This window comes from Polistes dominula, unplaced genomic scaffold (genome assembly GCF_049000335.1).
Source record: "Polistes dominula isolate Pdom_NZ unplaced genomic scaffold, Pdom_raw_medaka contig_73, whole genome shotgun sequence".
In the NCBI taxonomy this organism is placed as follows: Eukaryota; Metazoa; Arthropoda; class Insecta; order Hymenoptera; family Vespidae; genus Polistes; species Polistes dominula.
The window spans coordinates 6,804,814-6,831,545 of NW_028300951.1; the positions used below are offsets into that span (position 1 = coordinate 6,804,814).

The following is a 26,732-nucleotide window of genomic DNA, read 5'->3' on the forward strand; positions in this document are numbered from 1 at the left end:
AATTTAATTTCGTTATTAAATAAACATTGTTATTTTAGATATATAATATATATTTCTTTTTAATAAACATTTCCAATTGATAATTTCGTTTAACATATTTTGAAATAGTAGATGTAATTAATATCGTTTATGTTCAATGAAAAAGTTAATAATTACAATTTATGTTAATCTTAGTTGTAGTATACTTTTTATTCCAAATTTGTACACACTATTAAAGATTAAAAATGTAATTGATACAATGTTAATAGACGTAATAGAAATATAATATTTTTCCATAAATATAATACCGTAAGATATAAAATATTATAAATAAAATAATTGTCACAGAAAAAACATTGTGATAAGTGTATATGTTTTAACAATGTCAAAATATTAATCGAATCAATTTCTATCTGTAATTACATACATACACACAAACACGAAATAAAAGTAAGAAAAAGAACAAAAAAATGAAAAGTGAACCAATTGAGAAATAAAATAAAAATAAAGTAAGATAATAGAAGTACAGTTCAAAATAAGAAGGGGTCGTATAAGAGTGTATCAGGGTGGTACTCGAAAGGCGGAAGTTAAGAAGAAGGAAGCCAGAGTTCTGGCGGAGTAAGTGTACTTGGAAGAGTATCATCGAGGTGCTACCACCTCTTGAGAAAGAAAAAGAGAAAGAGGGAGAGAGTGAGATAGAGATAAAGAGATAGAAAAAGAGATGAGAACTTGCACTGCAATTAGCTCCGAGATATCGTTTTAATGGTTGCTGTTGGCCAAGCAACGGAATTTCCTTCCTTCTCGTGTAAATCTTCAACACGCTTTTTTGTGTCTTACAAAGCAACCCCCTTTTGCTTATCTTCTATTAAAAACACTTTTTCTAACGATTGTTTCCCGTACATTATATATATATATATATTTTATTTTTTTAAATATAAATATAAAATTATAATATTACTCCAAATATATAAATAATATATTTATTTAATATATATATATATATATATATATATATATATATATAAATGTTATTATAATCTTATATATTTAAAAAAATTAGTAACTAATAATATATATATATAATTATTATTATAATGCATATGTAAATATATATTCTTCAATTATTTTCCATTATATTTATAATCTTTCAATAATTATAATAATAATAGAGAGTGAACCCCTTGCGGTTTTGAGGAATCCTAGCTTGTCGAGTAAAAGGCAACTAATATAGGAAACGTTTTATATTAAAAAAAATTCTTATTTATAATAATTTATTTGACGATGTTTTTTTTTTTTTAATGAATGAGTTTGAAATTAATTGTGACTGGTATTATTCGATTAAAACGGATGTGGATATTAAATGCTGAGAATAAGAAAGAAAAAAAGAAAGAGAGGGAGAGAGAGAGAGAGATCACGTGCATGCATTTCGTAAATAGGTTGCTTTGGGACAGGAAGTTCTCTTATGCCAGATGCTGTTCGTCTTTCTCGCACGATCGCATTATAATCACGTCTAAGGCCGATTCTGAAACCTTCTTCCGAAATAAAAAGGCATATTCTACTTCATTCAATAGCAATCGGCACCTTGATTATTTTTTATTTTACAAGCCTTTGTGAATGAATGGATCTTAGGTTGGTTCTCTTTCAATAGATTTATGCATTCATATATTATATGTGTGTGCCTGTGCGTGTGTGTATGTGTATGAGTGTAAATTAGTTTAGTCGAATTATTTGCTTCAGTATTTGGTATTTTTATACATATTTTTTTTGAGAATTTAATATTCTATTATATCATATTTTTTTTAATAATAATAATAATAATATTAATTATCTTTTTTTTTTATTTAAAAAAATTAGAATAAAAGTTAAAGTAACAATCGTGTAGTTCGAAATAATCGAAAAACGAGATAATTATATCGATTGTTATGATGTATGATAATAAATAAAATAGTAAAACATAATTGAGAGGTATAAATTGTAATTTTATTACGTATTTCCAACATATGTTATTTTTATTTTTATATATTATAAAATGCGTGGTAGAGGTTCAGTGTTAAAATACCAAAATACAAATTGAAAAATAAATTAATTGATATACTAGAAAATAAATTATACAATAAAAATAAAAAATATATAAGAACGAACGAAAATCGTGAAATGAAATTAGAAAGGAAAATAGTAACTCAATGAAAATGATGAATAAAAATAAACTATATGTTAGAATAATGATTATGATTAAAAAAAACGTGTGACACACAAAAAAAAATAAATGTGATAGTAAATCTCCAGGGCGTAATTTGTACGAGATCTCGAAAATATAAATAATACAAAAAATTATTTACACATTAATATCGAAAAATATAAAAAACGAGCGAAAAATCGTGAAAACGGATCTTAAAAGGTGCTTTTGATCCCGTAAGAGATTGAGGGTTAATTAAAGGTTAATTAAAAAACAAAAACTTAATGGAAAGGACGAAGTAAAAATAAACTATTGTAATTATAATTAGAAAAAAAAACAAAAGACTGAAAAAAAATGTTGATAGGAAATCTTCTCGAGCGCGTAGTTCGCGCGATCTCGAAAATAGATTAAAACAGCATAGGCGGCTTAGCTCGCATCTTGTCGATCGTTATCGAGCATCGTCCCGGTTCTCTTCGAACGAAGAAAAGACTAGTTTAATGCACTCTATCTATCTCTCTCTTTTTCTAAAAAAAAAAGAAAGAATAAGAAAAAAGAAAGAGAGAGAAAGACAATTTGTATTCCAACAAAGTCTGCCGTTGTTCAAGCTCAAGTATGGATCACGATGAGATATCGGATAACGATCTCACGCCTCTGTGTAACCCTTTTATACCTCCCTTATTATCGCACCGATATTAACGACGAAATTAAACGAGACAGGAGATTGTCACTAAAGTGCCAACACCATCACCAAAACCATCACCATCATCACTAACACTAGCAGCGCCATTATTATTCACTATTATCGTGAATATTTAGTTTTTCATCAAATCTTTTATCTAATTGTTAGTTATGTATAACATTTATTAATATAATTAATATTAAATATAAATTAATATATAATTCTATGTACCACGTATTAGACAGATACAAACGGTACATACTTTCATCAATACATAATAAATATTATATTATATTATATTAAATTAAAATTAAATATGATATGTAAATAAATATGTAATTTGAAAGTTAAATGAAAATGTCATTTAAATAATGTCAATTGGTTAAAGATCTATCTAACTTTGTAGATCATATTTTGATAAGAAATAATATATGGTGAGAAAAGTTATTCGAGTATTATACCAGATTGTCACTAAAATGTCAATACCACTAACAAAGCCATAACCATCGCATCTTATTCATTTTTCATTAATATTTAATCAAAGTTAAAATATATGCGTGCTTACAAATCTTTTATCTAATTGCAAGTCATGTATAATATTCATCAATATAATTACTATTGAATATAAATTAATATATAATTATACATATTACATGTTATAATATATACATACGGTACTTTTACCATCATATATTATATTTTAAATTAAAATTAAATCTTCTATCTTGAATAGTAATATAAATAAATATCGTGAAATGTAATAAGAAAGTTAAATGAAAATGTTATTTAAATAATGTCGATTGGTCAAAGATTCGAAGAATTTGCTTTGAAAGAAATTCAAATGATATATCTATGTATCTATCTCTTCTTGGATCATATCTTGATAAGAAAGATGATTATACTCTTCGATAAAACGGAAGAGTATATCTTTATATATGGTGAAAAGAATTTATTCGAGTATTATAAAATACATGTAGTTTGAGTGTGGGTAAGCACACGTTACCACTCTGTTTAAAATTGTTTTACCTGTCTCACGTGTTTCTTTCTATATATGAATGCACATGTGTGTGTGTGTTTTTTTAGTTGTGTTCGATATACATAAATCTAGGATGGTTAGTCGTATAAATCAGGATTTCTCTTGGTTTTCGTCGAAGGATCAACGAGGGACGGCACGTTTCTTCTTCTTCTTTAAGTCTTTTTATTCTTATTCGTGTTTTAACGAGCTCTTACCCTTTTCTGGCATCGTAAGAGAAACTTTCGATCAATCGATAGTCTCGCATAGCTTCACTACCAGTATATAAATCGACTAACAAACACGATGTTATTATAGTGTAAATACACTCACTTTATTTCATCATTATCCATCATTCTCAATCATTAATTATTTATTTATATATTATAAATATATATATATATATTTTTTTTTATTTTTTTTTTTATCATAATTTTAAATCATTCCACTTATTTTTGGAGATCACAATTTTTATCTCGTAATTATATTATATATATATATATTAATTAAAATATTGAATTCTTTTCAGTAAATTTAATTTTTTGATCTTTCTGATTGGTGTACGAACTAGTCTATATATTATAATTATTATTTTTTATTTTATAAAAAATCTTATGAAATATTTAACTATGCAATAATCAATTGTGACATACTTTTTATTTATTTATTTATTTATTTTTTAATATATGAATATTATACACTAAATATATTATAAAAATTAAAGAGAGGATCAGCATTGAATGATAATAATAATAATAATAATAATAATAATAATAATAATAATAATAATAATAATAATAATAATTCATATAAAAAAGAAAAAAATAGATAAAAATTTGTTATAATTTCTAAGAAAATAATGAAAGAAAGTAAATATAATAGGAGAATATCCATTTCGTTTCTTCGTATTTTCACCATAGTTTCCGCCCACTCGACCGAAATTGCATCTTCGAGAATAGCGCCTACTCGCGTGCTCTTTCCTTCCTTCCTTCTTTTCTTTCTTTTTTTCTTTTTTTTATATATCTTCTTTTATTTTTTCTTCTTCAAATGTCGACTCGAGGCGCCAAAGAAACCGGAAACGTGTTACCAAAGGATAACTTGGCCTAATTCTATAACACACTTTGTTTAGAAACACGTTGAGTAATCTTTTTAATGCACACATGCACATACAAATATACGCATATCGTTAAGTATTTTTCTTTTAATTGTAAAAAAATAAAAAATAAGAAAATAATTTTCTTCTCACGAAAAAAAAGGACAAAATTTGTATTAAAGTTCGTAGAAAGAATTGTTTGAAGTAAAGGTTTTTTAAATCGTTCAAATAATAATATTTCTTTCGGTTTAAATTAAACTTGAAAAAGAATTTTCTCTTCCTTTTTTTTTTATTCTCCTACAGTAACGCAGAATTGCATCCTTACCGTTTAGGGTAGTGCACGTTGAAGTTAAGTTTCTTGCTTCTATGTTGTTCTTTAGAATCCTCGAGACTCATTCGAAATGATAGAAGAAAAGGGACGGCCAAGGTTGAGGACGGTTAAGGAAAATCTACTCTTCTTTCTCTTTTCTTAGAAAAGGGGATGAACACAGAAAAAAAAATCAAAGGAAAGGAAGAAAGAAAGAAAAAAATGATCTTCCTAGTCTTGCAATAATTATTGAATAAAATATTCAATGATCTTTCACGTTCGATTGAAAAATATTTAATACAAAGCAAAAAATCATTTGATTATTCTCATCAAAATGAATTTTCACTTACGAGGGTAAGATTTTAATTTGGTATAAAAAAGAAAAAATATATTATTATTGATTATTAATCCAACGTAACAAAGATAATACGTTAGATAATTATTAAGTAATTAATTTATTTAAGAAAATATAGTATATGATTTAATGAATAAAATAACAATAATAGTAGAAGAAAAACAAATCTACAAATAATCTGGATAAGTATAAAAAGTAAATAATAATAATAATAATAATTATAATAATTATTATTATATTTTCGCACGCTTAGTTAGTTATGAAAATAAATAAGATAAAAGAAAAAGAAGTGAAAACGATTTAAACATCTGGTTGTTCGTGGATTATATGATAAAAGAATGAGAATTGAGATTTAACCATCGATCGATTATACGGTTGTATTATTATTCCCGACGGGTAATGAAAAGGAAGGTGATTACAGTCTTTACTGTGCAATGTCAGTATAGTTTGTGTGTGCTTTAAAAGAACTTATTTTTAGATTGGTCATTACACTGTATAAAGAACAAGATACACATTTACACGTACGTATATACATGCATTTGCTTCGTGCTTTTTCCAGGATACTACCCAACAGTTATTTCACTGGTCGTTAATTTAATGTTCATTTTCTAGTTGTAAAACAGAAAAATAAATAAATTTTATAAGATTTCTCTTATAAAGAGGAAACCGTCTTCTCTAATTCTTAAACGATATTAACTTCTCTATGCTTTCTAGTTACTTTTTTTTTATTTTTTTATTTTTTTATTTTTTTATTTTTGTTTCATTTTTCTAGGATGTTTTTTATTTTTTTTTCTATTTCTTTTCCTTTATACGTTGGTTAAACCCAAAGGATATGTATCCTTACTGTTAATTAATACGATCACTCGTGTCGGGATAGCTAATGTAAATAAGATCGCAACGATGGAGAGATAAGATCAGTGCTCGAACATGTTACTTGCTCTTTCTCTTGATCGACCACACTAGAGAAAATGAATATAAATGTCTCTATGTTTATGTATATGTATGTGTGTGTGTGTGTGTGTGTGTGTGTGTATGTTTGCGTATGTCCGGTACAGTAATTTCTACTTTTATTTTTCTTCTTTTACATCTACTTCTACTTCTATTTCTATTTCTATTCATATGAGGGAAATCGTGTATTATTTGATCTAGAAGATTAAGTCCAGTAAATTTATTGGATTTATAGTTTCCAGTGATATATTTATATTCTAGTTTATTTTATTCATTGTTTTATTCAATTAATTATTTTTTCACACATTTATTATTCCTCATTCGTTACGTTTGATTTATTATTTCATTTATTTTATTAGTGTCATTTGATTTATATTGTTCGTTATAGTTGTATGAATTATTATTATTATATTAATAATATTATTATTATTATAGTTCTATTTTATATTTATATTTCTATTCATATGAAGAAAATCGTTTATCATTTGATCCAGAAGATTAAATCTAATAAATTTATTGGATTTATAGTTTCCAGTGATATATTTATGTCCTAGCATATTAATCATTGTTTTATTCAATTAATTATTTTTTTCACTAATTCATTTTATTATTCTCATTCGTTACGTTTCATTTATTTTGTTCGTTATAATTGTATGTATTATTATATTATTCATTAATTTAATATTCATTAATATTGAAATAATTTCGAATAAATATTTTAACGTACCGATTCATGAGATTAGATTAAGTTTGGTGATAGGAAGAATGATAATTCCTATTGTTAAAGATTGAAAGCAACAATTTGCAGTTTTATATCCTTCCAGAGATCAACTTCGAAAGAAGATAACAGAATGGAAGGATAGACTTTGTTGTAAAGGTGTCAGTTAGTTGACAGGAACTTTGTATACTGAAAGGAATTCACGAGTCATTCTGAGTAGGAACTGTACGATCCTTTGTCGGACTCGGCAATTAAACTTATGTTCCTTGAGACACATCAATTTCCCTTTTTTCTCGTATTTTGGTCAGAAATAAAAAGTAAAAGAAAAAAAAATAATTATACTCTTACAAAAGGACACATAAAAATTATTTCATAATCTTTCGTAACGTGTCAAATTAACAATCGAAATAATTCATTTATTGTACAAAAGTATTCAAGAAAAATAATTATACTTCTTATTGTTAATTTAAATTTAATCTCTAAACTTAAATTCAAATTTCGATTATTCCATTAAACTAATAATAATAATAATAATAATAATAATAATAATAATAATAATAATAATAATAATAATAATAATAATAATAATAATAATAATAATAATAATAATAATAATAATAATAATTATGATGATGATGATGATGATGATTATTATTATTATTATTATTATTAACTTAAAAGTTAATGGACATTATTTTGGAATGGGGTATATTAGTTTTTTGTTTTATATTACATAAATTACTTTCAAATGTAAGATTATTTTATGAATATGTTCGAGAAATATTTTCTATTATGATAATGGACATCTTTGTTCGTTGAAGCTTTTACTATAGTTGAGTATATACTAAGGTAATACTAAGTCGTGTGTCAGAGTTTATCTTTACCTATAACTCTTCTGCTAGAAAAGTAGTCGTGGTAGCGAGTCGGCTTATCGGCCTGAGAACCACTTGTTGTTACAACCAAGACCAAGACCAAGACCCCATAAGTCCCATAGGAACGGCCGATTGTAAGCTTTAAACTCCTCTTATGTGATTCTTCTTCTTCTTCTTTTTCACCTTCATCTTCTTATTCTTCTTATTCATCTTTTTAGTAAAACTCGTCGTGACTCTGTCACACAATGCACGTACTCGATTATCTTTGGAATGCAATTACACCTTTTATTTCTATTCTTTTCTTCTCTTTTCTTTTTATTTTTTCTTGAATATTTCCTAAAGTATTTAAATTTGGAAATTCATATTTTTTTTCTTATTTCGAAAATATTACGAGTAGTATTTTTTTAAAATTTTCTTTAAAATTTTACTCGATTATTAAATGATTTAAATCAATTTTTGTGTTTTAATTGCAATTGTAAATAAAATACGATTTGAAATTTCTAGATTGGATCAAAAATTGTTAGGTGATTTTAAAAATTTATTACTTTCATTCAGGAATTTTCTAGATTATTTATTTATCAATTTTAGAAAATCACTGGCCTTGTTTTTTAAAGCTACGAGATTATAATATTATTCCAAATAATTATTCAAGAAAAATGTTATTAACTACATTAACAATTTTTTACCGATTTTTTAAGTTAATAAATATAAAAATTGATGAATATCGATAATCAATTCGAAATTGTTTCGTGTGTCACGCATATGCGTTAATCCGAACCATGTAAGTAACTTTTGACCGATTTTTTAGGTTAATAAATATAAGAATCGATGAATATTGATTACCGATTCAAAATTGTTTCGTGTGTCACGCATGCGCGTTAATCGGAATCATGTAAATAACTTTTAACCGATTTTTTCATGATTTTTTAGGTTAATAAGTATAAAAATCGATGAATATCGATAATCGATTCGAAATTGTTTCGTGTGTCACGCATGCTCGTTAATTTGAATCACATAAGCAACTTTGATCAATTTTTTAGGTTAATAAATATAAAAATTGATGAATATCGATTACCGATTCAAAATTGTTTCGTGTGTCACGCATGAGCGTTAATCCGAACGTGGGACTCAAATGGCCTCGAATGAATAAGATAAATCGATCGCGTTCGCGAAACAACCGTTCGACGATCGGGTAGAGACGATTGTCCTGGCGCCAGCATTACATTGAGCTTTGTAAGAACTCGTTAAGAATTAACTTTAATGATTTAATTACCACCGAGATGAGAGTTACACTATTCCTTCTCTTCTCCTCTTTCTCCCTGTTCAATTAAATATATAAAGAAATTAATTACAGTAAAGTGGTATTACTACAAATGTTCCTTGAGATAAGCACACGAAAAATTTATTTTTATCTTAACTTATCTTAACATATCAATATTTTAATACGATTATTTTTCGTCTTGTAGCATCGTTGAAAGAATTCAAATAACAGAATTATATTAATTTTTTGTTCTTAAATATTATTTTTACACGCATGCGCATAAACACATATGCAAGACAAATTACTTCGTGGATGTGTGCAAATTAATTACATAATAATTGGATTAAGTAGTTCACACGAAATGATAACGTTGGGAACAAGAAACATACTTGCTCGTAGACGGTGACAGTTTGCAGTTACGTGCACTTATGTCAGACCAAAAGAAAATTGACTTTGTCAAGCACGAGTGGAAGGGTACTTTCTTTTCACAGAGTGTCAATGGCTCCTACGTTTCAACGAATCACAAACGAGAATATACATGCTTTGAAAAGAAGACGATGAATTAAAGATTTCATGCTAGGAAACCTTTTCCGGAAAGCTTGACATTTCTTCCAAACTGGCACGTGCAACTATACCTTTTTTCTTTTTCATTCTCGTAATAGAAAGAAAAATAGAAATCCTTTTTTAGGGTTCCAAGAAAATAGCTGTTTCATGTTTCGACACGAACCGTATCCTTATTTTTCCAACTAATTACTTTTTAACATCTGTTTATACACTTAGTTTTTTTTCTAATTTTTTTATTTATCGTTAAAATATTTTTTTTTCTTCTACAACATTTACTATGTCATTTAATTATGATATATTCATTTATTACATAAAATATATATATATATATATAGTTATTTATAATTAAATAATTAGATAAATTATAATACATATATTTTTAATAATAATTATTTCACATCATCATAAACGAAAACAATTTATTTCATTATATTTATTTATTTATGATAAATTAATGTATTACAAATAATATAAAGGATAATTATTTTTCCGTCGTAAAAAAAAAAATAGAAAAAATAAAAATAAAAGAAAGAAATTGATTAGTTTGTAATTATATTATCAAAAGGGTGTAACACGCTAACTTCTCGTCATTTTGTGACGTCTCGATCAACAAACGAGAGTATTAGCAGTTAGTTTTCATCGAGTCGTATAATAAATGCACGACAAGAGTAGTTTAACGCCTCCGTTCGATCGTAAGATTCGGTGTCTTGTCCTGTGATAGTGATTTCATTATATATATAGATGCGTGTGGTTGCATGGTATACATACTACACATACTACGCATACATTTATACATAGGTGTTCTTCCTGTTGGCGCCATTGTCTCGCAATTAACATAGCAGACAGCAGTGGGCAGACTTAAGAGGTAATACTTTGCATTCGATTTGCGTGGGACTTTGTATGTTGACATTCTACATTTCAATTTCCTAACTCTAATTCGCTAATTAGTTATTTGTTCAAAAATTTATTCAATTATTATAACATATTTCAATAACAACAAATTCATTTTACCTAATTATTTTATTTTTTATACTTAAACGAATTATCTCTTCTTTTTTTAAAAAAAAAAAAAAAAAACATTTCTAGGTGATTTGACAAATTAATTAAGTATTTTTTATTTTTTTCTCCAAATCTCTCGAGTTAACTTTATATATATATAAATTATATAAAACTATACAAGTCTTATTTGTGAAATAACAAAAATTACTGTTAAAAGTTTAGAATAGTTCGATAATGATAATTTGTGATATTCTTTCTATTATTATTTTTGTTTTAAATAACTCTATGAACTTTTGAACCCACACATTGGATAATATTTGTTATATTTTTTCTACAATCTATATGAAATTATGCGACATAGTGCGAGTGGGTTTAACAATACTATTATACCGACAAACTTATTATACCAACCCACGATATTCTTTTCACCTATGATACGGTAATTCGTTATGAAATTAGGAAAACATTTATTTGATCTTAAGCACTAAATGATTATTTATGATATACAATAGGTAAACTATAATTTATTAAAAAAATTGTCTACGAAGTTTTCGAAGAATACAAATGATTCATCCCTATAGTTGTTGGTAATTTAAATCTACGAGTTAGTAACTCGTTGAACAGAGGTAATAAAAAAAAAATAATAATAATAAAAGGAAGAATATCAAAAGTTTATAGAGGATTCTTTTTCCAACAGGTGGTTCAATAGGTTAAAAATTTGGATTTTATTTTATACGAAGAATATCCTACCCCCAACCCCATCGTTAAATCAGTGGCTTCTTGCTTTCTTTCAACGTTGTTTCTTTTGTAATATGTAAATAGGTGGGGCAAAAGAGAAGCGAGTATCGTGTTTGAAACGATATTCGAAAAAAGGGCCGCAGGACTATTAGTCATAAGGACCACCAAGTGTGAGTGGGCTCTCGTATCGATATGGGGTCCTAACTGGACTTTGTAAACACCTTATCGTGAACGTGCCATAAAGAAAGAAAGAGAGTAAAAGAGAGAGAGAGAGAAGTTTGGACCTTTCAAAATAAATCCTTAGGGCAACTCATTCATGAGATACGAGAAAAAGGAAAAGGAAATTTGTACGAAACTTAAGCGACTATATAACTATATCTATCTGTCTCACCTTTCTTTTTATCTCGAGATTTAAGTGCATAAAAAAAAATAAAAAAAGATTTTTTCTTGAACTATTATAAAAATATTTAAAATATTTGCTTTATCTTATAAATAATAACGCTATGATATGATATTAAAATAATGCATAGAATATCATATGTAATATCAATTTGTGTTATGCAACTAAATGTATTATCTATATAATATTTAATATTATTTAATTTCACGTCATCGCACTCTTCAAATTTTTCTTTTAACGCAAAAAAATATTTGAAAATATTTATTAAACCATTTTTATAACTTCACATGATTTACTCGATAATTAAATGTGGTGCATTTACGAATACGATCACAACTTAATAATATTAATAATAAAACATTTAATAATATATATATTGAAAATATTTATTAAAAATATTTATTTATTGTCATAACTCAACTTGTGATTTACTTTACATAATTAAATTTGACGAGTCAACGAATACCGATAAATGTCTCCAATCGTACGCGCATCCTAACCGATAAAATGATTTACAGACCCAACTTTCACGAACTCCGTAGAATAATTATATTATCCGAACGAAGCGTAACCGTGTGAGTCATGTCAGAGTTAAACGATTTGTCGTTCAATGAACAGTCGACTTCCGTACCGTTCATATATATATATACGCACATATGTACATATGGGAGAACTCCTTTGTCTTCTTGTAATATTCTTTACCCGTCAATCTCCGGTCAATCTCTCAACGTCATTTCTCTTATGTCAAATTATTATTGTTATTATTATTATTATTATTATTATTACTAATAAGATCAATCGTAACTAACTCCTATATAAATATTCTTCATAATATTTAAGGGATAAAAAAAGAAAAAATATTTTTTACAATTGGAACAAAAAAATTAATAAAAATAAAATATAAATCGAATAAAAAATATATATTGAAATGTGTTCTATTTCTTCAACATATTATTATATATATATATATATATATATATATATATATATATATATATATATATATATATATATATATATATATATATATTTAACATAGGTTCTATCATTCGTATTTATTTCTATTTATCTTTCTTTATCCTACTCAAATACGCAACACGCACACATATCATATTTATACAAACTTCTAGATTTCTTATGTACTGAAAGGGTGGGGAGGGGAAGAGAGGGAGAACTTAAGACCGGCACGAGTGACTGATGACGACGGAAATAACTTCGTTCCATCTTTCCTTAGGTCGAGTCACAATCACCACGTGCGTTTACACATATGTAAAATTTGCCGAGATTATCCAGTAATTTGCATGGAAAACTTGGTATACGTGTAATTGTTAAAATTGTTCAATTCCATTATTGTATTAGAATAATAAAACGTTTTGAGATGGGGGAGTAGGGGTAAAGCATATACAAAAAATTGTAGACTTTAATTAGGCTATTTATGAATTGAAACTAATTTGTATTCTTTAAATCAATATGGAAACTTATTTTTCTTCGAGTTAAATATTAATTGAAGTATATATATTTGTCCTTTAATTTATAATTTAATAATATTATATATAAGGAATAATATAGTTATTTTATAAATAAACAGATTTCACGTTTTAATAATATAATTATAACATATATATATGTGTGTTTATGCGAGAGTGCATGTTTAAGTAACAAATAAAAAAATAAAAAATAAAAGAAGGAATGGAAGAAAAGATAAAATGTTAACTAAGATAAAACGATTCTGAGAGATACGAATTATCTATCCCTTTTACCTCGAATAAACATCGAATCGTGATAGTTTGTGGTTCTCAAAAGAGAAAGTATCTTCATTTTGGAGTTAAGAGGAAGTTGTTAGGTCGCCAGAGATGAGCTCATGCTTCCGGGAACTTACAGTTCTAACGTTGGTTGGCAATATTGTATAATCTGTCATCCTTCCTTTCTTCATTTCTTTCTTATTCGGTCCATATTTATCTTGCAAAATATTTATAATAAATAAATCCCGTTGTAATAATTATAACTAAATCATTTAATAGTTTGAATTATGATTCTCAAATGATATCTTTGATATACAATTTATTTTTTAATATTTATTATTGGATATTATACAGATGTAATTATTGAAATAAGTGCGTGCATGTGTGTGTATGTGAATTTATATTATTTAAAATAATACATTGATTACACATTTGCTGATAATAATTTATTCTGCTAATCATTTTTTATATTTGAGATTTTATTTTATTGATACTGAATTAAATAATTTTGTAATTTACTACTGTACGACTTAAATAGGTGTATTATATGTGTGTGTGTGTGTGTGTGTATGTGCAATAATACTACGTACGCGACACGTTTATAATAATTTATCATTTAAAATTTCATTCTGCTCAAAAAAAATATTAAAATTAATATTGAGTTACGTTCCTGAAATCTTATTAAATATATTTTAATTAAAATTTAACTACTGCAACTTCTGTATGTGTGTATGAATTAATTTAATAAAAATAATAATTTATTATATAAAATTCCAATTAGTTATAAAATTACTCGACATGAAACTATCATATTCTGAGATACTAAAAATAAATTTAAAAAAAAGGAAAATAACTATTATTTATGAAAATTATATTAACCAGCTAAAGTAATAAATTAATTGATCCTACTAACATTTTATAATATTTTCTTTCACAAAAACAAGAAAAAAATAATACAATTAAGTATGTCTTTAATATAAAAATAAAAAAAAAAAAAAAAAGAGAAAATATAAAACAATTTCCATTGGAAAATATCGATTAAAATCGATCGCTATCGATGATTTTCAACACTTTTATTTGAATATGAGAGATCGTTAAAATAAGCTAACTTGGTTGGTTGGTTGGTTGGTTGCTTGCTTGGCTGCCAAGAACGCGTTCGATATCGATGCTGAAATCAAGTCGAGGGGAGGAAACTAACCACCGATATTCACGATAATCGTTCCTTCTTTTTTACAAAAAAAAAAAAAAAGAAAAAATAAGATCTAAGGAAAATAAAAAAAATTAAAAATAAAATTAAAAAGAAAGAAGCAAAATACGAGATCGATCTGGGGGATACACCTCTCGGTCATCGTTTTTTTTTCTTTTTTCTCTTTTTAGCTTCGAGGCGTCGACGTCGTTCAAACCCATCATCATCATCATCATCATCATCATTGACTCCGATACTCGCGGAATACGTTCACCTGAGTTCCGATATATATATGCCAAGCTATTATTATTTTTTACCTAAACAAAAAATATTCCCAATAAATATCCGAAAAAACGACGAAACGAGAAATAACGAGTCATACTTCTTTCTCCCATTGTTCCACCCCACCTATGCCTTACTATTAATTTTTTCAATCGCACAACGTGTAAATAGAAATACGATTGTTAAATTTATTGTTTCATATTTTTTTTTAAATTTCATCCGTTATTTAAGAAAAATATAAGAAATAAAATAGAAAACAGTAACTTCGAAATGTAATTTAAATTATACGCATTAATTATAAAATAAATAATTATTAAATCTATCTTCGATTATACATAAACATAAAAATAATACTAATAACAATAATAATAATAATAATATAAATATAAAAATCGTAAAGAGATAATTTATTCATTTAAAATGAGATTTATTATAGTAGGATAAAAAACAAAGTAAATAAAAAAATAAAAATAAGATTACGTGTAACGTATAGGCTTAAAAAAAAAATTAAAAAAAAAGGATTTTAGGTGTAAGCGAAAGTTAAATTGAAAAAAAGCAAGAAAAAAAGAAAGAAAAAAAAGGTAAGAAAATTTAAAAGGTAGCATAATCTGTCGTTTCTCGCGTGCCTTCGCACCTTTATATTCTCTCTCTCTCTCTCTTTCGTGAGTGGAAGTTACTTGAACCTGTTCACGGGCGTGCTCAACTCTTCTCCGGAACCTCCTGCGAACCTGTTCATACTTTCACGATATTCTTCTCCTGGCACGTTTGTCGACCACAGCAACCTGTTTGCGCTTATGCGACGACTGTGTTGGATCGATGATCTTACCTTACCTTTCTGTCAAAACCTATCGCCTTGGTATCGTTTCCTTCGATCTTTATCGATTCAACCATACTCGAATCGTTCATTTAAATATTCTTCATAAAACAGAGCGAATAAAATTAAAAAAAAACAACAAGAAATAAAATAAAATAAAACTAAACAGTTTTGGTAATTAAATTCGTTTTTGTTTCGTTCATTAAATATGTTTTTTTTTTATTAATTTTTATTTCAATTACTTGAATCGTGAGAATAAAAATGTGTCATACTTTTTTTGATGGGTAAATGTGTACGATGGAAATATTTCAGTCCTTCCTACCCCCTTTATAATAAAAAACTTAATTGAATTATGCTTTTATATTATGTTATTCATTTATTAAAAAGAAACCAACATACTTCCTAAAACAGAGATAACACAATATTAAACAAGAAATAAAATAAAATAAAACAAAATATTTCGGTGATCAAATTATTTTTGTTTTTTGTTATATATAGATACATATATTTTATAAAATCTTGCAAGAAAACTACCGACGAATATATAAGCCATAAATTCAATCTAACACGTAAGTTAATTATCCACCTATGGTAGAAATCCTGGAAGATCGTTAAAGAACGATTATTATAGGCTTTAAGAAGAACTATATGAAAGTCTATTAAGAAATTTTATAATTGAGGTGTGTGTGTGTATATATATATGTGTTGAATGAAACGATCTAATTTATATAGCTTCCACACACACTTATTCGTATAATCACATATATTGAAAAAAAGGAAAAAAGTATCATCTAACGTTATTTATTCACCATAAATTGAATTTTTATATTATAAATTTTTTTTCTTTTGTCGTTCACAGGTCAAATCGGTGCACACGGTCTAAGCAAAAGCCTTAAGAACAGCGGCCTCTTTCCGTCAACCTTTAATGTCGCCGCAAAGGCTGAAATATTTGTGAATGCAACCTGCGGCGAGGATGGTCCCGAAACTTTTTGTAAACCCTCGGAATCGTCAAGATGCGCCGTATGCGATTCAAGGAGCCCTGATCCTGGAAAAAGGCACAATATCAGTCATGCTTTAGATTCTAATCCTGGTAAATGGTGGCAAAGTCCTACCCTTGCTAGAGGAGACAACTATGAATACGTCACCATTGTTCTCGATCTCAAACAAGTCAGTATTATTTGTTGATTTTTTTTTTTATATACAAGATATTTTATTTAAATAATTATATTTTATTTAAATTATAAATATTTAGTAATTACATAATTATTAATATTAATATTTTACAACTATTTTATTACAATAGTTTTATTTATTTATGAATTAAAACTAAATTTGATTATTAATTTTCTTTTTGATACTATTTCTATCGCAATGTTGTGCAAAACCATTTTCTTTTTAAATTAATATTTTATCAATTGAAATACTTTTTCCTTTTTTAAATCAAAGATCAGCTGGAGGAAAATGATATCACTGAATTAATTTAACAATTATCGTACAAAAAGTTTAAATAGTAATTGCAAAGAAATTAATTATTAAACTTGTGTGATGAATAATTTAAAGTTAAATTTTGAAACGTATCTTTTGACACCGCTTGATAGAAAATAGTGTTAAAGTTATTTGGATACTTTTGATCCATCCTGTATAAGATATTATTACAGAAATTAATTATTACATTTAATATTATTGTTCATTTATGCAATAAATTAATACAACTATATAGAAAATACATTATTTATTATTAATATTATTTTTTATTTTAACGAAAGAAAAAAAAATTCCAAATAATTCTTATCATTTTCGTATCGTTTTTCAATATTAATGAAACATATGATAGAAATGAAAAGAGAAAAGTTAATTACCGTTTGTATTAAAAGAGAGGAATTAATAATTTCAATCTAAAAAAAGAAAAAATAGAAAAACCAAGTAAAATATTTAATATCAAATGTATTAACGAGATATAAAAAGTAAATAGATCATTTGGATGATCTATATATATCATAGATGAGATTGCATTTATGTCGGCTTTCTGAGAGGGTTACCCAAGCAACTACTACGTTCTCATTACTGAGAAGTTTAAGGAACAAACAAAAAATAAACCAACAAAAAATAAGAAAAGATGACCACGGTGCTCGTTAAAGGTAGTTTTTCGCCAGTGGCCTTCACGATTTCTTAAAGGGCCACTGAATGAAAAAGAGAAAAAGATGAAAGAAAAAAAAATGAAAGAAAAAAAGAATGAAAGAAAGAGGAAAGAAAGAGAGAGAGAAAGAAAACCTGAGTCAGTTTTATACCTGCGAACAACAACACCAGATTCTTAGAAAGAACAATTTCTCTCTCTCCCTCTCTCTCTCTCTCTCTCTCTCTCTCTTTCTTTCCTTCTTTCACATTTTATCGTCGCTCAGCATCATACTACCTCACTTTTCTCCTCTTTCAAACTATTTTACCCTCTGTAAACCGACAAAAGGGGCATAAATTGGAAGCCCAAGAAATGAAGTTAACGAACGTTCAAAAACACGCTCTTATGATTTCTCTAAAAGCTTTCATTTATTTTTCCCCCATTAATTATTCTTTCTTCTCTCTATTTTCATCTAACCAAAATCATATATATATACATACATAGGACAAATGAATTGTACACATAAAATATAATAAAAAAAAGTTCATATTTTATAACCCTAAAATATATATAACAAATGAACTGTATAAATATTTAACTAAAAATAAAAGACAAGGTTCATATTTTATTACATTAAAATATATAACAAATAATGTAAAATAAATCATATATATATATATTTCTAAACAATTTCAAATATGAAAAAAAAACAAGTAAATATTAAAAAATTTATTATACAACTTGTATAAAGAATGACCACATAAAATAAAAAATATGCGTCACATTTTTTAATTCCACAGTAGCTTCAAAAAAAAAAAAACTAAATACAAACAAAAATATTTCATTTTTAAATGTCATGGGAACAAATCTCAGTACACCTACGCTTATGTTAAATTTCAAAAATCTTCCCACCGTTAATTATTTTCCTTTCTTTTTTTCTATATAACAAAAAAAAAAAGAAATAAAAAAATAAATTATTCATGACATATTACGACGTGTATAAATAATTGTTAAACAAGATTAACATTACTTTACGGTTGTATTATGTATAAGAAATAATTTTTGTAGAAAAAAAAAATCTCATGTAAAAGTACATCTCGTTAAAATATGAATCTTGGTACACCTACGCTTATGTTAAATCGCCTAAGGTAATTGATACGTTAATAAGAGGATAAAGATATACACGAAGAAACAGGTACACCCTTTAATAATGAACATGTTAAGATAGGCGAATTCTCGACGTGTAATTAGAGGACGAGAATATAACCTTAGATTTCTTTTCTCTCTAATTGGTCCCTGATTGCAAACCTAATCCCTTATGTATAATATTTTACCCTATCATTACACTAAACTATATATGTATGTATATATAATATATTTCATTTATTTCTAATGATTCTATTAAAACAATATTATTTTATTTTTACCAAAAAAAGAAGAAAAACGCCAACATAATTGAATTAAAAATTTGTTACAACTCGTGTTAAAACATTATTTTCATGAATAATCAACGATTATTTATACAATTACCAAAATTGTTAGATAAATTTTATATTGATCGAATAACTTGCTTGAGATCTTAAATATTATGTGGGTTGTTCGATATATTTATTGGTTTATGTATATAAATATGTATGCATACGTGTGTGTAATATAATATATTTTATTTAAATTTTAAATTAAATATTAATATTGACCATTTTAATATTACAAATACAATTAAAATCGAAATGTATCAAAATACTTCTAATAATTCTAATAGAAAACTAATACGAATGATAATAATAATTGCATAAAACGTACTGAAACAAATAAAACGTATTTAAAATATATGGCGTTGAGAAAATAAATGTTACATTGCTCAAATAAATAATATTACATTAAACATAATTTCATTTTGAATTATATGTATATTCATCAAGAGAACATAATGTTTCTTACTTAATTATATTTTTTTAATCGATTATTATTATTATTTTTATTTTTATTATTATTATTATAGAGCGATGGGACAAGTTGAAAAAAAAAACAGAGTTTATTTTTATATTTTATTATTTTTTACTTGTTGATCTATCATCTCGTTTGTTTCAAACTCGTTGACAAGGATTTATCGTCGTGCATTGTGATACAGAGCAATATAAATCATTCTACGAGAAAGAGAAAGAAAAAAAGAAAGAAAGAAAGAAAGAAAGAAAGAAGAGAGATGTCTGGTGGGTGGTGCGATACACGTCGAGAAATTTTTCAATCGTAGAGTATGGATATCGCGAATGATTATGCTAATCGGCGGATAAGCAGGGCGCAGAGTGAACATATTTATGAGTCTCGTTAACGTTCATTGCGCTTATTAATTTTATGACCGTTCAGATCCGCTTGTATTACTCTTTTTCTTTTTTTTTTTTTTAGATCAATGAACCGCCATATTTCGTTGATCTTTTATCTCTTTCTCTTACTCTTTCTCTCTCTTTATCTTTTACTTGTTTCAAACGTTAAAAGAAAAGAAAAAGAAAAAACATGTATTGCATTTCTAAGCAACGTAAATATTGGTTTATGAAACAATGAAAACTTTAACCTTAACCTTATTATAATAATATACAAATATTCATATGATATATAATTTTTTGAATATAATACGATTTTATAAAAGAAATTACACAAAAAACAAGAACACATACCAGATAGGATTTTATTTTAGATCTTTCGTTGAATATATTTACGAAAAATACTTCGTATTAAGAAAAGAAAAAAAAGAAAAATTAAAGAAAATTATATACGAGATTGAGATATTACGTAAAAGATTCTCGAAACGTGTGCTAACAGGCTGTGTGTTATTCGCGAACTCCGAAAAAAAGTAAAAAGAAAAAAGGGGGAAGAAAAAATAAAAGAAACAAATCAGACAAGAAAAAAAGAGATTAGCAAAAAAGTGATGACGGGTGGTGGTTCATCGCTAATTTTAAATATAAACTACTAGAGTTTTAGTGCTACCGATAAGCACGAGAAAACGAGTCATCCACCAGCCCCGATGACTAAGTATTCAGAAAAAGAAAAAATAATAACCAAAAAATAAAATAAATTTAAAAAAAAATAAAAAGGAAAGATGTTCCTTTTCTCCCACGCAAAAAAAAACGAGCAACGAAATAAATGAATTTGTTCGTCCCTTAAAAAAAAAAGAAAAAAGAAATAAAAATGAAATAAGAAAGGTTCCACCAACAAGAGATTTCAGAGAGAGAGAGAATAGGGCTAGGTAGACACATACAAATGATTAACAAACACGTACAGTGATTACCATGGCCTCAACGCGACCCCTTTTGTACAGGGAAAAGGAGTGGCTTTTAGCTTGGAAAGAGTATTACACGGATAAACTGCTTCCAACTTCAACTTTCTCTTCTCTTTTCTTTTTATTTTCTTGTATTTTTTTTCCTTTACTCTTCAGTGAATTTATTCAACCCCTTTTTGGTTATAATTGTACATTAATCTTTCTCTTATTTCCTCTTAACGTTTTGTCTCTAACACCGTACTTGGAATCACATTTATGGCATCATATTTATTTTGTCGGTATAGGATTAATATTATTTATATATAGTCTATGATAATAATCAATTAAAATTAATAAGACTATTTTTATAAATAGAACTTCTTTCATATATTTTAATATTAATACACTTTTTTTTTATAGATTTTTATAATTGTCATATAATAATACTATGTTATTATATAATTATTAAATTATTATATATATTAACATTTATAAAATAATAGTACATTATGTTGACTCCGATATATTAATAATAAAAATATTTTAATATATAATATTAGTATTCAAATAGTTAAACTTAAATCTAATTACCCACTAACCCCAAAATAAATTATTACATTTTTAAATATAAATTTAACATGCCATAGATGAATGATATTATTAAAAGAAATTATTTATCATTAAAATAGATTTATTGATTACATTAATGAAAAATATGCGAATGAAATGATTCTTTTTTTTAAAGGGGGAAAAAAATTATTTTTATTGAAATAATTTTAACTGGAGATTAGAATGAATCATCAGTGTTATTCATCTTCGGTTAAAATCCACGTTAGTGATGAAGGAAGGAAGAAAGGAAGGTAGGAAGGAAAAAGACCAAGAGTCACGAAAATAATGGGCACGTAGTAGGGTTGGAAGATCGCCCTTTCTCGACTTGTTCCTTCTTTTCACTCGAAACTTGCTCATGCGTCGTTGCAAAGCTAAAGGGTGATAGGTCGAAAGGCGAGGGACTATGGTGCTTCTCTTTTATCGGGATTTTATGATCGTGGGACGAGTATCACGATAGGGAGCATCTTTACCAACCTGTGTATATTAAACATTTTTACCAATACAATAAACTTACGTATACATGCATTTATTATATTATTAAAATATCAATTTAAATTATGTTAAATATAGTATCAAAGTAAAGTGTTAGTCAAAAATGTGTATTTATATTTTTTTTATTTTATAATGATTTAGAATGTTTTTTGGTAACCTGATTTATGGTTTTAAAATCTCGATCAAAATTAGAACTACAATTTGGTATCAAAGTAAAGTGTTGGTTAAAAATGTGTTAGATCGTTATTCGAATTATTTATATTTATTTTTTAATACTTTACAATGATTTAGAATGTTTTTTGGTAACCTGATTTATGGTTTTAAAATCTCGATCAAAATTAAAACTACAAATTGGTATGAAAGTAAAATATCAGTTAAAAATGTGTTAGATCATTAATCAAATTATTTATATATTTTTAAAAAATATTTTAGAATCATTGAGAATTTTTTTGGTAATTTAATTTACGATTTTATAATCGTAATAAAAATCGATTGAGTTATTAATACATTTTCTATCCATCTCTGTACAGTAATATCACTAGTACACAATTATTATCTATATTAAAATAATATAATATTATTATAAAATATAATATGAACAATATATTGAAATATAGTATATCTAACAAAATTCGACGGATTTTAAAATAAGAAAAACATAATTTCGTTTCCATCTTCGAACAAAGTCATTAATCTCAACACACATTTATACATACATACAAACATTCATATATATATATATAAAAGAGAGATCGTGAATTCGTCGGCTTTTATCGTTTGCTCAGAGAGAAAGACCGCAAAGAATTTAAAACACGAAGATCGTTTGAAAGAAATAAAGAAAGAAAGAAAAGAAAAGAAAGAGAGGAATGATCGAGACGAAATCACCTGAAGTTCTCCTGCACTTTCTTTCTCTCTCTCTCTCTCTCTCTCTCTCTCATTCTCTACCATCGTCTTATTTCTTTATATATATATATATATATATATATATATATATATATATATATATATATTTATGTGTGTGTGTATAGAAATGTGCAAGGAAGGGCCAGAGCAAGAGAACATGGCGTCACGAATTTACCTCGTAATTCAATTCCCACGGCCGATGGCGATAATTACAGAGCTCGATGTTAGAAACAAGCACCATCATCGACACGATGCTGTGCCGCCATCTTTTTACCCTTTTCCTTCTACCGCATGCCATCAACCTATCGTCTGTTTTACTCCCCATTCTTACTTTACTTTACTTATCATTCTTCTTATTTTTTTTGGGAGAGGGTGATTTTATTTTATTCCATTTCGTTATTTCTTTTTTAAAAGTATTTTATATATCAAAATTTGTTTAAATATCATTAATATTTTAATTAACATTTGGATTTAAATTACATATATAATATATGTAATTTATATAAATAGTTTATATATTAGGATGAACCAAATGTTCGTGAATTTGTAAATTAATATTTCATTTACATATAAAGTAATTGTATTGACTTTAAAAATTTACACTATCTGAAATAATATAATATATGTGCGAGCTTTTGGTTCATCCTAATATTTTATTTTATTATATTTAATTTATTATATATATTGACTGTACATTTCTAAACGATTTAGAAAACATTATTTTTTTTTATCTAAGTACAAATATTAAAAAGAAAGCTTAAAAAACTTGTAATATCGAATACTATCTAATATTCAAACTCCAAAGTATTTGAATTTAAAAAATAAATACAGTAATAATAATAAATTAATAAAAATGATTAATAAATAATCTATCAAATTTATAAAAAGTATTATAAAAGTTTACAGATATCTTTACAAATTATTCATACTCGTTATTTTACAATCTTTCTACTCGATCTCTTATCAAAAAATAAAGGGAAATAAATCACATATAGAAATAACTTGCACAATCATAAAAGGAAAACATTAATAATTAATATTACGAAATATATGATAAACAATTAAAAGATAAGTAATTTCACTTTAATAAATCAAAAAACAAAAATAACAAAGATATTTCTTCGAAGAATGAATTATTTTAAAAGGGACGACGAATTTAGGGATGAATGAAAATATTTCGAGAAAGGATTAAAGTTTCAAGTGTTGGGAATGGCGAGAAGCGTGGTCGAGAAAGAGAGAGAGAGAGAGAGAAAAAAATATGAGAAGGGAATAGAGGAGGAAGAAGAAGAAGAAGTCGATGCTGAAGCTGAGAAAGAATAAACGCAGTAGGTACTCGACCGTTTATGGAGAGGCAAGCAAGACCTTATGCTGCACCGCAGGTATATTGCCTTAGGTATTTACCCGCGTGCACCTTCTACACGATACCTGCATACTTTCCGACTCCTTCGAGTATATACCGAACACCGAACTCTCTCTGAACAAACGTTTGCGAATCCGATTTCCCTTAAAAAAGAAAAAAAAAACAATAAAAATTACCCTCACTTTAAAAAATTTCTCTCCTTCAACAAATACAACGGAAAGATCTTTGAATATTCGAAACAATATTTCGTTAAATTCGAAAATTTAACTAATTTAATTTATTAATTTAACTAATTTCTAATAGAAAAAAAAATATTCACACAAATAAATCGTTGAAATTAATAAGAATAATTATTAAATATTTCTTAAAGCATTGAAATTATATTACGATGTTGATATAAATTTTGATATAAAATGAAGAATATAATTTATAACATAATTATAAATAATATTTCAACATGAGTGATCACATGATTGAACGAATGAAAAATTATGGTGATTATATTTTATTAATATCGTAAAAAAAGGAAAAGAAAATCAATGATTGTTTGAAAAGTTGACCTAGAAAAAGGGATTCCTGAAGGATTGAGTCACGTATGAGGACTCCCCAGGAGAAATTCATTCGAGCTCGTAAAATGGACGTTCCTGGACCACCCAGTACCTACGATAATACGTTTCTTCGGACTTTCTCGAGTAATGAAGGCGATTCTCTTTGTAACGAGCGTGCTCCTTAGTTCCTAGATGCCTTCAGGCATCCTACTTCTCCTGTAACTCTGACAAAACTTATTCCCTACAAAAAAAAATTCTTTTCGATCAAAATCAACTAGAGAATACAAAAGAAAACAAAAATATTCATATGAAATTGTATAACATAATATGTCCTCTTATACGACAGATGTGGGGTACATTTTAATCCTTCAATTATATTCCTTCAAATTGTTATCTTACCATTTTTAAAACTATCAATAAATATAATTAATAATATTATAATTTTACGATATAATAATATGAACCGTTTATTTTAAAAATGGTGTAAATTTATTGAAAACAAAAAGAGATATTATGTAATTTATGCTTAATTTAATATAAACTTTTTATTTATAATTAGTTAGTATTGAATTTCTTAAAAAATGTACATAATTTGTCCAATTTAAAATAACAACACGTAAAATGGACTTTTACCCATTTTCAAAATAAACTATCTATATCGTATGAGACACTCGGTATATTTAAATATATAATATAAACAATTATTCATCTTTCTATAGTTAAGTTAAAATCCAACGAAAACGGTATATAAAATTGATCATAATTTTACATAATCTTTTTTTTTTGGTGACTTGAGAAGGACTTTTCTTTTTTTCGTCAAGCTCGTGCACTTCCGGTAAAAGTCAGAATGTATGAGTGGTGTGTATGTAAATAATAAATCGCGTCTTTGGTTGGTTACTTCCTCGTGAACGGCCAAGCTAATTTAACTCGGTTACACTTATCAAACGAGTCTCCCAGTTTAAGACGCGTTATGGCACGCGTGCACGAACGACTTTCCGAGATGAGAGTGAACACTTTGCAAAACCGAGAGATGAAAATGAGAAAGAGAGAGGATACACGAGCCAAGAAATCGAGTGTTGGCAGAAAACCAGGATTTGGAATCCTCTGAGGCAGACGGCGCGGTGTCTTTCACTAAACACAACTTGAACCTTTTCGATTTTCATCTTCATGTTGGATGACGAAGATTCTACTAACTATTATATACTATTATATTACTTTCATCTTTCGACTATACAAAACAACCAAATCCCCCCCCCTTCCCTATCAATTTTTTATTTATTTTATTTTATATTTCTTCATTTACAACTGATTTCAATTATTTTTTTAACA

General features: G+C 26.5%; 1 protein-coding gene across 1 annotated transcript in view; it reads left to right on the forward strand.

Moving 5' to 3' along the window:
* Nucleotides 1-26,732, forward strand: part of wb (wing blister) — a 124,860-nt gene that overhangs the window by 6,995 nt on the left and 91,133 nt on the right. The window contains exon 2 of the mRNA XM_015326063.2: nt 16,985-17,292. Coding sequence (XP_015181549.1) covers nt 16,985-17,292 — 308 coding nt within the window. The remainder of the gene's footprint in view (nt 1-16,984; nt 17,293-26,732) is intronic.